This window comes from Nanorana parkeri, unplaced genomic scaffold (assembly GCF_000935625.1).
Source record: "Nanorana parkeri isolate BGI_ZX_2015 unplaced genomic scaffold, ASM93562v1 scaffold305, whole genome shotgun sequence".
Classification (NCBI taxonomy): Eukaryota; Metazoa; Chordata; class Amphibia; order Anura; family Dicroglossidae; genus Nanorana; species Nanorana parkeri.
This window is the reverse complement of record NW_017306573.1, coordinates 529,018-542,925: the sequence shown is the minus strand read 5'-3', so window position 1 is coordinate 542,925 and position 13,908 is coordinate 529,018. Positions and strand designations below refer to the sequence as shown.

At 53.1% G+C, this 13,908-nt stretch overlaps 2 protein-coding genes and 1 long non-coding RNA gene across 3 annotated transcripts in view; 2 read left to right on the top strand and 1 right to left on the bottom strand.

Moving 5' to 3' along the window:
- LOC108788120 overlaps positions 1-96 on the bottom strand; it is a 14,820-nt gene extending 14,724 nt beyond the window's left edge. Inside the window, exon 1 of the long non-coding RNA XR_001941314.1 lies at positions 15-96. This is a non-coding gene — a long non-coding RNA (uncharacterized LOC108788120). The remainder of the gene's footprint in view (positions 1-14) is intronic.
- Positions 1-13,908, top strand: part of LOC108788099 (zinc finger protein 62 homolog) — a 949,422-nt gene that overhangs the window by 803,756 nt on the left and 131,758 nt on the right. The window lies entirely within an intron of this gene.
- The window catches only part of LOC108788072 (zinc finger protein 850-like), a 138,558-nt gene that overhangs the window by 56,513 nt on the left and 68,137 nt on the right, over positions 1-13,908 (top strand). The window contains exon 8 of the mRNA XM_018557805.1: positions 2,448-3,158. Coding sequence (XP_018413307.1) covers positions 2,448-3,158 — 711 coding nt within the window. The remainder of the gene's footprint in view (positions 1-2,447; positions 3,159-13,908) is intronic.

Sequence of the window (13,908 nt, the reverse complement as noted above, 5' to 3'; positions counted from 1 at the left end):
GGATGGACGCCGACCGGAGTCACCTGACCGAGCGCATACTGAAACTCACCCTGGAGATCATCTACCTGCTGACCGGAGAGGTGAGGAGGATTCTGGGAGGTCACATGACATCTCTATTCATAAAAGACAGACCTGACCAGAGAGGTGAGGAGGATTCTGGGAGGTCACATGACATCACTTGTATCTCTATTCATAAAACACACACCTGACCGGAGAGGTGAGGAGGATTCTGGGAGGTCACATGACTTCACTGTTATTGTTTACATAATATAAACAGACAGGAGCACTTCCTGTCTGAATCTGAAGCAGTGGAGGGTGCTTGTGGCCATTCAGCGTTACACTCTCAGTAACCTCCTCCTCCTTTTCTGCTCTCCTCTTCAGAGCTCCTCCGCCTGTTAGCTCTCCTTTGTAGTAGAGCTCCGCCTTCTTTCTTTAGGCTTCCTGGACACACCCAGAGCCACGCCCTCATGGCTCATGCAGTTCCTCTCTCTCGGATCTTCTTGATGTTGAACCCCGCCCACTCCCAGACCATGTGACAGTCAGAGCAGACATATATGTTCCATCTTCTTTATTAGGATTATGGACCCATTAAGAAGAAGTACGATGACCCCCCACCTCCCGCCCTGACCCCGGGGAGCAGCCATGACAACAAGATTCTAGAAGTCACCCAGAAGATCATGGAGCTGCTGACGGGAGAGGTGAGCAGTGCCGGGAATTCTGGGACATGATCCAGGAACAGACAAGGGATGTGTCTGGGTGGTGACTGTATCATTGTGTGTGTCAGGTTCCTATAAGGTGTCAGGATGTCTCTGTCTATTTCTCCATGGAGGAGTGGGAGTATCTAGAAGGACACCGGGATCTCTACAAGGACGTCGTGATGGAGAATGAGCCGCCCCTCACATCACCGGGTAAGAGGAGACTTCCACTTCCTGTAGAGAAGGGGGCGGGATCTGCAGCTGGACATGATTGGTGATTGTGTCTTTCCTACAGTTACACAGGAAAACGAAACCACGCCAGAGCGATGTCCCGGCCCTAATTGTTCTCCTCATATTAAGAAAGAAGACAATTTGCAGGGAATTCAGGTAAGCTGTGGAAATTGTGTACAGTTTTTTTTTATAGATTCTCTACAGTAAAAGCAGTGCAGGTTCTCTATGCTAAAGGCAGTGCAGGTTCTCTATGGTAAAAGCAGTGCAGGTTCTCTATGGTAAAGGCAGTGCAGGTTCTCTATGGTAAAAGCAGTGTAGGTTCTCTATAGTAAAAGCAGTGCAGGTTCTCTATGGAAAAAAGCAGTGCAGGTTCTCTATGAAAAAAAGCAGTGCAGGTTCTCTATGAAAAAAGCAGCGCAGGTTCTCTATAGTAAAAGCAGTGCAGGTTCTCTATGGTAAAAGCAGTGCAGGTTATCTTCAGTAGTGATTCTCTACAGTAAGAGCTCATTTGCAGTAATGGCTTTGTAATTTGGATCCTGTCTCTTTGTGTATTTTACCTTCCCCAGCAGGAGGACAGTCTGAACATTATAGTTGTGCCAAAAGTGGAGGAGGACGTGAACGAGGCTTGCCTAATGAGGGTCAAAGAAGAGGAAATTCCTGTGGAGATTGCTCCGAGTGAGTGCTGAGAGGAAATGGCCTTCGGGGTCCGTGTCTGTGTCTGCTGCCAGCACTCAGTGCTCCAGATATACCCCGATAGTGAGAGAGAGAGAGACATTGGGGACTCCTGAGACCTCGGACATGCAGAGAGAGAGACGTTGGGGACTCCTGAGACCTCGGGCATGCAGAGAGAGAGAGAGACGTTGGGGACTCCTGAGACCTCGAGCATGCAGAGAGAGAGAGAGACTTTGGGGACTCCTGAGACCTCGGGCATGCAGAGAGAGAGAGACGTTGGGAACTCCTGAGACTTCGGACATGCAAAGAGGAGAGACGTTGGGCACTCCCGAGACCTTGGACATGCAAAGAGAGAGACGTTGGGGACTCCCGAGACCTCGGACATGCAGAGAGAGAGAGACGTTGGGAACTCCTGAGACCTCGGACATGCAAAGAGGAGAGACGTTGGGCACTCCCGAGACCTTGGACATGCAAAGAGAGAGACGTTGGGGACTCCCGAGACCTCGGACATGCAGAGAGAGAGAGACGTTGGGGACTCCCGAGACCTCGGACATGCAGAGAGAGAGAGGTTGGGGACTCGTGAGACCTCGGACATGCAAGGATTAGCACAACTGGGGGTTGGTTGAGATCACATGACCATCAAACCAGGAAATTGCCAGATCGGCCTAAATCTTTGCCGAGCCGTAGGCAGCGACATACCTGCTGTGGTCTTGGGTTATGTATAAGAGAATACGATGCATAGGAAGGATTGCTCTGACTTCTCTGCTTCTGTTTTCAGCCTACGAGGCGTGCGACATCTCCCCGAATCCCCATGCCGACCAAGCCGACTCGCCGGGCAACCGCAAGCAGTACATCTGTCAGGACTGCGGGAAGGCCTTCACCCGGCTCTCCCACTTCATCATCCACCGGCGGATCCACTCGGGCGAGAAGCCCTTCCAGTGCTCAGAGTGCGGCAAGAGCTTCTCCTGCAACTCGTACCTGGTGAAGCACCAGCGCAGCCACACCGGCGAGCGGCCGTACTGCTGCGGCGAGTGCGGCAAGCAGTTCAACCAGAGCTCCAACCTCTTCAAGCACCAGAAGACCCACACGGGCCACAAGCCCTTCGTGTGCGACCTGTGCGGCAAGTCCTTCACGCAGAAGTCCCACCTGGTCATCCACCAGATCGTCCACACGGGGGAGAAGCGCTTCCCCTGCTCGGAGTGCGGCAAGTGCTTCAGCAACAACGCCCGGCTGGTGGCGCACGTGCGGGTCCACACGGGCGAGAAGCCGTTCGGCTGCCCGTTGTGCGACAAGCGGTTCACGCAGAAGTCCCACCTGGCCAAGCACCACATCGTCCACACGGGGCAGAAGCCGTTCAGCTGCGGCCAGTGCGGGAAGAGCTTCATCAGCAACAGCCACCTGGTCATTCACCAGCGCTCCCATTCCGGGGAGAAGCCGTACTCCTGCGCGCAGTGCGACAAGCGCTTCACCCAGAAGTCCGACCTGGTGCGCCACGAGAAGATCCACGCCGGCGACCGGCCCTTCGCCTGCCCCACCTGCGGCAAGCGGTTCCTGTGTAAGGCCTACCTCGCCCAGCACGAGAGAATCCACGTGGGCAAGGACACGTGACCATCACTGATGCCAAATTTTGTTTGTTGAAGAGAACCAGTCATGAGAGGGGCTGACACAAGAATCTGAACAATAATATTGAGATCATGTGAGAGGTTTTGCTTTCACCCCCTCAAAATCAGCTTTGTCTAAAGGGGACTCCAGAGCTGGCAGTCAGAGCTAGGAATCTCCTTGGCCTGAGAAGGACTCTAGGGCTAGGCATCAGCTTGGACTGAGGAGGACTCTAGGGCTAGGAATCATCTTGGCCTGAGGAGGACTCTAGGGCTAAGAATCAGCTTGGCCTCGGGAGGACACGAGGGCTAGGAATCATCTTGGCCTGAGGAGGACTCTAGGGCTAGGCATCGGCTTGGCCCAGAGGAGGACTCTAGGGCTAGGAATCATCTTGGCCTGAGGAGGACTCTAGGGCTAGGAATCATCTTGGCCTGAGGAGGACTCTAGGGCTAGGAATCATCTTGGCCTGAGGAGGACTCTAGGGCTAGGAATCATCTTGGCCTGAGGAGGACTCTAGGGCTAGGCATCAGCTTGGCCAGAGGAGGACTCTAGGGCTAGGAATCGGCTTGGCCTCAGGAGGACTCTAGGGCTATGATTCGACTTGGCCTGAGGAGGCCTCTAGAGCTAGGACTCTAGGGCTAGGCATCACCTTGGGCTGAGGAGGACTCTAGGGCTAGGAATTTGCTTGGCCCGAGGAGGACTCCAGAGCTAGGAATCACCTTGAGCTGAGGAGGCCTCTAGAGCTAGGCATCGGCTTGGCCCGAGGAGGACTCTAGGGCTAGGAATCAGCGTGTTTCGGGGCCGACTGGAGCTGGAAGTCAGAATAAATTGTAGCCTGGACATTGATTCCTGCGTCAGCCTTGGCAGGACTGGTTCTCTTTGATATAAGCTAGCCCTGTATGTGTTTTTATAAACCTTCTTTCTATGTATAGACTGTCATTATATATGGACTTTAGTAAATCAGCACAGCGACTGTGCTTTACTGTTCCTCCGTCTCACTCTTTGTCTGTCTGTCCGTCCACTTTATGCCCTGCAGAAGCCAATCAAATCCATAACCAAGCATCCATTGGTCCTGATCATACAGGGACACCGCTAGATCTCCTGACCTCTCACCTTTGGGGGTTCTCCATAACTAAAACCCCTATCTTATGTGGATCTGATATATCAATAACCCTCCAATCACATCCATATGTCATCACTCCAGCACTGAAGAACATAAACACACATACAGCAGAAGTTTACTTTCCAGCAGATCCATTGCACCCCGACCGGCACCGGCCCGGTTATGTCCCTATAATGACCACAGCCCTAATTTATTGTACAATAACGGAATTGTGGTGAGACGTCGGCCATTTTGTCGGAGTCTGGGGCGGAGACACGGCGCTGGAGGGAGGAGCCCGGCCTCTAGCGGGCGAGCGTTCAGGGGGATTGAAAAGCTGAGTGGTCTAAGTGGACGTGCGTGCAGCCAATCAGCGGCCGGGAAAGAGGGGGGCGGGCCCGGCTTCCGCTTCTCAGCGCAGCAGGAAGACTCAGAGCGCCGCTGGCCGGGTGAGAGGAGCGCGGACGGGGGCATCGGAGGAGGGGGCGGGGCCCAGAGCGCATGTGTGTCCATAGGGATACATTGTATATACACATAAAGATCAGTATACATTGTATATACATAGAGATCCCATGCTGTGATCACATGATCAGCCTGTGTCATCCTCACGTCAATTCTGCATCTCCTCCCTGGAGATGTGCAGGGGATGGCTGACACCTAACCTCCAGCTCTGTGCAGAGCCAATCACAGGGGGGTGGGGTCTGTACTTTATATTGCCTTTCTGTGTAGATGAATAGAGCAATGTTGCACCTGATCAGATCTATAACCCCTCCCCCTTCTTTCCCTTCAGCCCGGAGGTTCCGGAGTCCCGTCGTCTGTCTGTTCAGCCTCCATCCAACATGGACGAGGATCAGGGCCAACCAGAGGAGCACAGCATGTCCTCGCTGGACCTCCAGGTGGGGGGTGGGGGGGCATATAAGATGCGGCACGTCAGACAGAGCCCCGCCTCCACTTAGAGCTGTGTAGGGGACTCATCTGTGGCCCCTGACATCACCAAAGGGGCCACAAATTATAGAAGACTGTCCTAGACTGAGGACCTGCAGAAGACAATCAGAGACTGGGGACATGAGACTGACCACTTCCAATATGGCCTGCAGGGCTCCAAGGACCACACGCTGAATACACCAAAGGGCCACATGTGGCCCTTGTGCTGGAGAAGACTCAGACGGAAGGGAATGGTCAGAGACCCCGGATTGGAGAGTAGAGACTGGAGATGGGCTGTAGAAGACCATCAGAGACGGGGGCACGTGACTAGTCGAGACCACGACTATTAAAGTCCCTTTACAAACCAGAGCTCCCACTATGGACTATGGGGGTCCAAGGGCCACATGAAAACCCATGTGGCCCTTGTGCTTCAGAAGAATGCCATAAACTGAAGACTTAGTAGAGGAAATGGAGATTCTGGACGAGGTACTGGAGTGGTTGGAGATGTGCTGTAGGAGGCGGTCAGAGACTGGGGACACAGTATGGACTACAGGGGTCCAAGGGCATTGAAAACACCAAAGGGCCACATGTGGCCCCTTTTTGCCATAGACTGAAGACTTCGTAGAGGGAAAGGTCAGAGACTCTGGACGTGCTGCCATTTGGTTGGAGCTGTAGGAGGTCCCGGAAGAAATAGGTGTGAGCTTCTGGACCATCAGAGGAGGCCTGGTGGAGTCTCCTCAACCGTTTCAGGCTTAGAAGAATGGAGTCTTCAGGGGAGGAGCTGGACTAAGAAGTGGAAGGGGCCAAGTCAAAACGCACTCTTACACGCTGTTCTATTGGACCGGTGCCGCCCATTAAATCTTTGACTTGACATTTGCAGGACGAGTTTCAGCCGGTGGTGAAGCTGGAGGAGGAGGAGATCTACGTCCAGATCAAAGAGGAGGAGATCCCCACCCAGATCAGTGCAGGTGGGTGGTAACCTCAGGAGGGTAGACACGCCCCCCCTTGTGGGTAGACACGCCCCCTTGTGACCCCCTTCCCCACACACACAGGGGTCCTTCATACATCTCAGTAGAGGGCGGGGCTTTACTCTTCTCTGTATTCCCAGACCCCGGAGACGCCATGGCCAACCACATGGACGGTCAGTTCGAGGAGCAGACGGCGCCACCGGATACAGACGAGGGAAACCCCGCCCACATGCTGCTAAGTGAGTAGTAAATGCCGAGGGTGCGTCGGGACTAAATATGGGGGCATAAGAGGACCTGTCGCAAGTTGGATATCTCATTCTGTAGCCCGGGGTTGTAAAATGCGTTGAGCTGCGTCTGAAATGCGCCGGTAAAGCATTCAGGAGGGGATTGAATTTAACAGTTGTGCGGCGTTAGTTTTCCAGACCTCCGCCGTCCAATGTGGGCGGAACCTTTACGCGATCCACAGCTTCCTTCCAGGGGGTACATGCATGAGTTGTGATGATGCAGTGGTGGGGGGGTTGGGCATGGGCTAAGCACATCTGCCCAATAGCTAATTTGCATATTGGCTTCTTGTCCAACACTAGTCACATTATGCCCATCAGGAGCTTTGAAGACCTGGAGTTCAGGACGTGAAAAGGGGCAGAGACACATGTAAACAGAAAACCCCCTTGACGCGTTTCGGGGGAAACACCCCCCCACAGGGTTTGGGTGTTCAGGTGGCAAAGATTCGAGGCTTCTTATCTTTGGCGATTGTCCCGCCACTTAGAGCAGCTGAACTCAAGAAGGTGGAGGGTTACCCCCGAAACGCGTCGGCACTTTTGGGTTTTCCTGCCGCGAAACAATTCTGGGTGAACGGGGCGATCCCGTTTCGGGAAGTGCTGCCGGAGCTGCCAATCGGCATTGATATCCCAATGGAATTTTGGTATCCAGCGCCGGGTTTTTACCCGCTTTATGCAAATGAGGGGCATAAGATCCAGCTGGAGGTTTTGGTCAGGTGACCCTTTGACACGCCCTCCCGGGCGCTGACCAATGACGCGCGGTCTTGCTCTCACCCAACAGGGAAGCCACACTCGGGGAGAAGCTCGCGGTGGGACATCAGCCTGGAGCAGCTGATCACCATGGTCCATGAGCGGCCCGAGCTGTGGGACACGGAGTGCCCGCGCTACTCGGACCGCTACCGCAAGAAGAAGGTCTGGGACGAGGTGTGCGAGCAGCTGACCCCGGACTGGGCCATCCTCAGCGACCGGCAGAAAAAGCAGAGAGGTGAGAACCGGCCGGGCCGGTATGTGACACGGGGCAGCGGCTTGTCCTGGCTCCAGAGGAAGGTGAAATAAACCCCGCCCACTTCTGCCAAGGGCATCTGTGGCCTACGGGCCCGAAACAAATACTTCCCAACCCCCACAAGGGTAACGGGGGCGGTTCCATGCATCAAATATTCTTTCACGTTCATAAAAAAAATACTCCAGCCCTTTCTCTTAATACAGTATTACATCACAGGGGAGGACACGCTCCCTTTTACCATAGAGAACCCCTTCCCTATACATAATGGTGTCCTCTTGCCCCTCTTGTCTCTCTTGAATTGCTCTTCCAGCTAAAGACATCCAGACTCGGTGGCGCTCGGCCAGGGACCGGTATCGGAGGGACCTCAACGAGAGCCAAGGGAAGGCACTCACGGGGAACCAGAAGAAGAAACCCTACGTCTTCTTCAAGGACCTCAACTTTCTGAAGAGGAGCATGGAGAGGCGGGAGTAAGTACTTTCATCTGGAGGTGGAGCTCTTGGAGGTGGTCAGATCCTGTGGCCGGGGCCCGTCCTACACCAAGCTGGTGGCACTCCGTCAAAGTCAAATTAGTAGTCCTATCACTGGAGCCATTTTTTAAACTTTATTTTATAGTTTATCCGATTAACCGATTAATCGAACTTAATAATCGGCTAACTAATCGATTTTGAAAATAATCGTTAGCTGCAGCTCTAGTTGGCAGTGTTTGGATGTAACAGAGTCCAGGGTGTATAAGGCGGGTACAGGTAGGTTGCGGAGGATTTTGGACAGGAGATAGGCGCACTCAGAGCTTGGACATTAAGGTCATCCTTTGATGTCCAACCAAGCTTTGTAGATGTGAGAGGCCTACTCGGGAAGAAATATGGAGGCTGCCATTGTTAGTCCTGACAGGTCCCCTTCATAGGGTGGACCTCTCAGGTCAGGAACGAAAGTGGCTCCTGTAATGAAAAGGAGTGGACCACCCAAAAATGGTTGGTTATGCGACCTCTCTTCTGGATTTCATGTCCTTTCTTCCTTGGTCAGGCTCCTCCCACAGGTCCCATAAGTTAAGCTTTATGTTGATATTGGAGGAAAGCTGGGATGGAAGTGACCATAAAAACTTGTGGCCGTTGAGAAGCTTCACACAGATGCCAAATAGGGGCACTTGGCCTACATTTTCATCTCCCGCCAAGCACCAGTTCCAAATAAACATGTTCAGCCAAGCAGGTTACACAGACTAAAATTGGTCATAGACCGTGAATAGCAATTTGGCCCAACCGCCATTTTGTTGAAGACCATATCACGAGTTGACAAAGCACAGGAAGAACCCAACAGGTTGACTTTTTCCTAGAGATCTATCTGGGTATCTGCTGAGGTCTGAAGGTGGCCATAAGCATCCTGACCATTGCCCCATCTTCTGGAATTGGCTGAATCGGGCCAACGTTTTTTTTGCCTGCAGAGATGTCTCAACGCGATGGGTTTGTCACCTGCGACCCATCATCTTAGACCTTCTCCCCCATATGAACCCTAAGTGGCTGGGGTGGAAGCTGTAGTTGAATGGGTAGGCAAATCTCACGATGGCTTTGTCATCCAAGGGCCATCATCTTAGACCTTCTCCCCTCTACGAACCCTAACTGGCTGGGGCGGAAGCGGTAGTTGAATGAGGACCACGTCTTTGAAGCTCTCATAGAACCATCTGCATTTACCCCAATTTTACAATATGAGCATCTGCTATGCATGGCAAAAGTCCATCTGTCCAGGTTGGCCATCTCCATAGTTAGGCAGATCTCACAATGGGTTTGTCATCTAAGAGCCATCTTCTTAGACCCTCTCCCTTGTACAAACCCTAATTTTACAATATGAGCATCTGCTACGCATGGCAAAGGTCCATCTGTCTAGGTTGGCCATCTCCATAGATGGGCAAATCTCGGGCTTGGATGGTTTTAGGACTATACGGGGAAAGTTTAGACAAAGGCAATATTTTAGAGTTCAGTAGATGCTGGAAATGGGTTCTTACCTCTATTGGGCACTTCAGTAGGGTGACTTCTCCATGGTCCATGGGCCTGCCAAGACCATGGCGAGTTATTGGTTAACAAGGCAACATATTTGGGTGTTCTGAACCTCCAAGAGTATAGGAGAGCTGAATTCAATCAATGGTGATGGATGCCTCTAACTGAAACACAGGTATACATGTGTTCTCTTTAACAGAAAAGGCAAGAACGCCAACAACACTGAGGACGAGGACGACTTCTCCGAACCGCAAAGAACAACCATCAGCGAGGACGACACGCTGGTGGCATCGGAGGTTAACGAAACGGAGGAACCAACGCCGCCCCCTGTAGTCCATATCTCGCCAGTCCCGCCACCTCCTATAACCCCCACCTTCCACATGTCGGTGGAGCCATCAACGCCATCTCCGAAGGCCTCCAAATCGTCCAAGAAGCACAAGATCGCCATGAGGCCACCGGACGACTTTGAGGCGAAGATCATAGACATGATGGCCAGCATGCAGGACAAGCAGAAGAGGTACCACGAGGAGCAGAGGAAGATGCTGGGCGAAGCCCCCCCGGAGATTGACCTCTTCCAGAACATGAACGACGATGACGTCACCTTCCTGCGCAGCCTGCTGCCGTACTTCAAAAGGGCGCCGGAGAGCAAGAAGCTGGACCTGCGGATCGGAGTCCTGAACATAGTCTCCCAGTTCGTGGACGGCTCAGTCTACGAGAACTCTCCGCCGCCGTCTTCCGTAGAGACGCATTACTCGGACCATTCCATCTCTGGGGCTTTTTTGCCGTGTCAGCCCACCCCGCCAGCCCGCTACAACCGGGCGTCCTATGGCAACCTGCCCGCCACTTCTTCCTCCTACAGCCATGTCTCATCCACCTCCACGTCCTACCAAACCTCTCATCCCGGGCAACACAGAGACACAGCCTGCACGTACTCCACCTCACCGCCGTCGCCGCGCCCTTACATGCAGGATCTGTGAAGGCTTTGGTCAAGGACCTCATCAAGACTGTTGTCACACCAGTTGGCGGTTGAGACAACTGGTGGCTGTAAAGAAGTACTCAACAAGTCATGTGACTTCTCATCAACTGCCTCGTAGTCCAATTTGGATTCCTGGTTCCGACCCAACATTGGGACATTAATACCAACAGAGTTCACGCATGAGTCTTAAAGGAGATGTCCACCTGACTGTGGGAGGTAGTCCTATGAGGAAGAAGGCCCAAAAAAATCCAATTGGCCACCAGATATCATCAGCCATCTTGTTCTCTGAGGCCAACGGCCTTAACGGGCACTTGAGGGACTTAAAGAGCCTGTACAAGCCTAACGGACCAAGACTGGTGAAGAACACCATCGACCTCCTGATCCTCCTTCCACGGTCCCAAATCTCTCAGACTGGAAAAAGGGGACCTCTCCTCGAAATAGAAGACGGGCCATTGGTCGGACTTTGATTTATTTTTGTAGTCTATATATTTAACATGGCACCTTAAAGTGTAGCTCCGCCCCCCTGGAACGTAGAACAGGTGACAACGTGGAACATTTCTTCTTCTGTCCCTGCGTATGTCAGAAGGGTGGAGTCGCGCGGATGTAGTTTCTAAAGATGATAACAGACGTCTTTCTAACACCTCGTACCGGGAGGGGGGGGAGCTGTTACATCTTTTTTGTTTTTGCATGTTACAAAAACTCCACCCACAAAAATCAAAAAGTTTGTGGCCCACAACCATTGTTTACACTCGGCATGGGGCCCCCTCGTTGTCCTGTCTTCCACCGTAAAAATCCGGCGTGTATTCTGCCTTTTTACACTAGCTGGTGGTAACGGCCCCGCCCCCTTCCGGTTTTCTTCACTGGGAGGAGTTTGGTTGACAATAAAAGCATTCCCTTTGATTGGATGGCGTCCGTGTTTATTGTTGCAGCTGCTGTGGCGAGTGTACCAGGATCGGTCACTCGTAGCTTCCACTGATGTGCATGGGAGCCCCTCAAAGCGGGACCCTCTGTTATAGAAATAATGGCTGCCTGGAGGTGCCTGGCCCCACCCCCTTCCATGCCGCTTTACTGAGCCTCAGATACCAAAGAACATGACAGCTGCAGGTTTACTCGGCACCACTAAGCTTTGCCATTTGTTCATGAAAGGGTCGGCTGCACCTAACTCTCCCACAACTGTAACATCACTAGGAGGTTAGGTTGTGGAGGAGTTAGGTGTAGCTCAAGGTAGGAGAGAATCCACAGGGATCAAACCAGGTTGGCATCACTCCATCATAGCTCCTGTTGCCCCTAACCTAAACGCCTAGTACTGCCTTGGTAACAGGCACGCTGCACGAGAGTAGGCCTTAAAGTGAACCTACGCATTGCTCATGTATGTATGTGTAAGCAAAGAACAATACTCGGGACTTCTGGGTGTGGAGAGCATGCGACTCAATCCCACAATGCAGCTCTGGGTGCCCCAATGCAGTTTTCATACAAACGCATTCAACAGGTCGGTAGAATATTGTACCCTCCGTGTGCCCTTACTCTGCCAAGGGGAGGGGCTTTGAGCACAATGACTACATCACTTCCTGTTCATTCATGATTGTGGTTATAGTAAACATACTCTGTCCTCATGTTATGAATGAAACACTCAATATAGAGGATTCCTGATCATTGATAACAGTGGCTGCAGAAAAAGAGATTGAGGGCTCTGTGCGTCTCTCTGAGGGCTCTGCGCGTCTCTCTGAGGGCTCTGCGCCTCTCTCTGGAGGCTCTGTGCGTCTGAGGACTCTGTGTCTCTCTGAGGGCTCTGTGCGTCCCTGGGGGCTCTGCGCGTCTCTCTGAGGGCTCTGCGCCTCTCTCTGGAGGCTCTGTGCGTCTGAGGACTCTGTGTCTCTCTGAGGGCTCTGTGCGTCCCTGGGGGCTCTGCGCGTCTCTCTGAGGGCTCTGTGCGTCTCTGAGGGCTCTGTGCGCGTCTCTGAGGGCTCTGTGCGTCTCTCTGAGGGCTCTGTGCGTCCCTGGGGACTCTGTGCGTCTCTGAGGGCCCTGTGCGTCTCTCTGAGGGCCCTGTGCGTCCCTGGGGGCTCTGCGCGTCTCTCTGAGGGCTCTGCGCGTCTCTCTGAGGGCTCTGTGTGTCCCTGGGGGCTCTGCGCGTCTCTCTGAGGGCTCTGCGCGTCTCTCTGGAGGCTCTGTGCGTCTGAGGACTCTGTGTGTCTCTCTGAGGGCTCTGTGCGTCTCTGAGGGCTCTGCGCCTCTCTCTGGAGGGCTCTGCGCCTCTCTCTGGAGGGCTCTGTGCGTCCCTGGGGGCTCTGCGTGTCTCTCTGGAGGGCTCTGCGCGTCTCTGGAGGGCTCTGTGCATCTCTGAGGGCTCTGTGCATCTCTGAGGGCTCTGTGCGTCTCTGAGGGCTCTGCGCGTCCCTGGGGGCTCCGAGGACTCTGCGCGTCTCCCTGGGGACTCTGTGCGTCTCTCAGAGGGCTCTGTGCGTCCCTGGGGGCTCTGCGCCCCCAATCTCTTTTTCTATTTGAAAAGGGAAATATCAGGTGTCTGTTTAGACCCCCAATATTTTCCCAGAGCCCCTAAAAGTAAAGTACAAAAATTAAAAAATATTATTTTTTTTAATCAATAAAAAAAAATAAAAATGTATTATTTAAAAAAGTGAAACTAAAGAACATTTTTGGTTTGGGCCTGACATTTCGGTGCACCTCTAATATGAAACCACACTGAAGCAATAAATCAAGAAGCAAAAGTTTAAATCCAAATAAAACCCAGATTTATGAACATAGAGAATGTCGGGGGACAGAGGGGTGCCATGGAGGAGAATGAGGCTGGGAGAGTTGTCACCGGAAGGCCGTACAAACAAATCTGTACAATAAGAAGTGAAACAATGACGCATCAGCGTTGCGGCTCCCTCGCTCATCCTATGGGAGCGATGATGGAGAATCCTCCGGCTTCAATCCGCGGACTGTTCATCGTCACTCCCGGAACTTGCAGCCCGCGGGGCCCCCGGAGCTCTGCTTCCAGGAAACAGGTCAGTCAGGGGAACCGCCAGGTCACGGGCCAGCCGCAACTGCTTGCAGTATAACATCTGGCTGAGAGTCTTATCGATGTTCACCAAAGTACGTTTGAGCGCCGTGTGGAATTCCCGCTGGCTGTCCCGGATCTCTGTAAGCAGACCGATTACCTGTTGGTTCTGCTCCAGGTTCTGCCTACGGTACTCCAGCAGCAACTCTCGTGTCCCGGAAGGGCCGCCGTCACTGGAGGACTGCAGGCCGGTGTCCAGCTGCGGGGCAGCGACCGGTGCTGTGCCGGGCGTGGTGTCTGTCGGGAGATCCGCTGGCACCGGTGCGATGTATTCCGGCTCCGCCAATGGAGCCGTGTCACCTGTAATGCAATCATGGAAAGAAAAGAGAGAGATTAGATCCGAGTACCTGGAGGTCACGAATAAACGTCGCTTCCAGGCAATCCCAAGTCAACAATATGAAGGCATGACGTGCATAC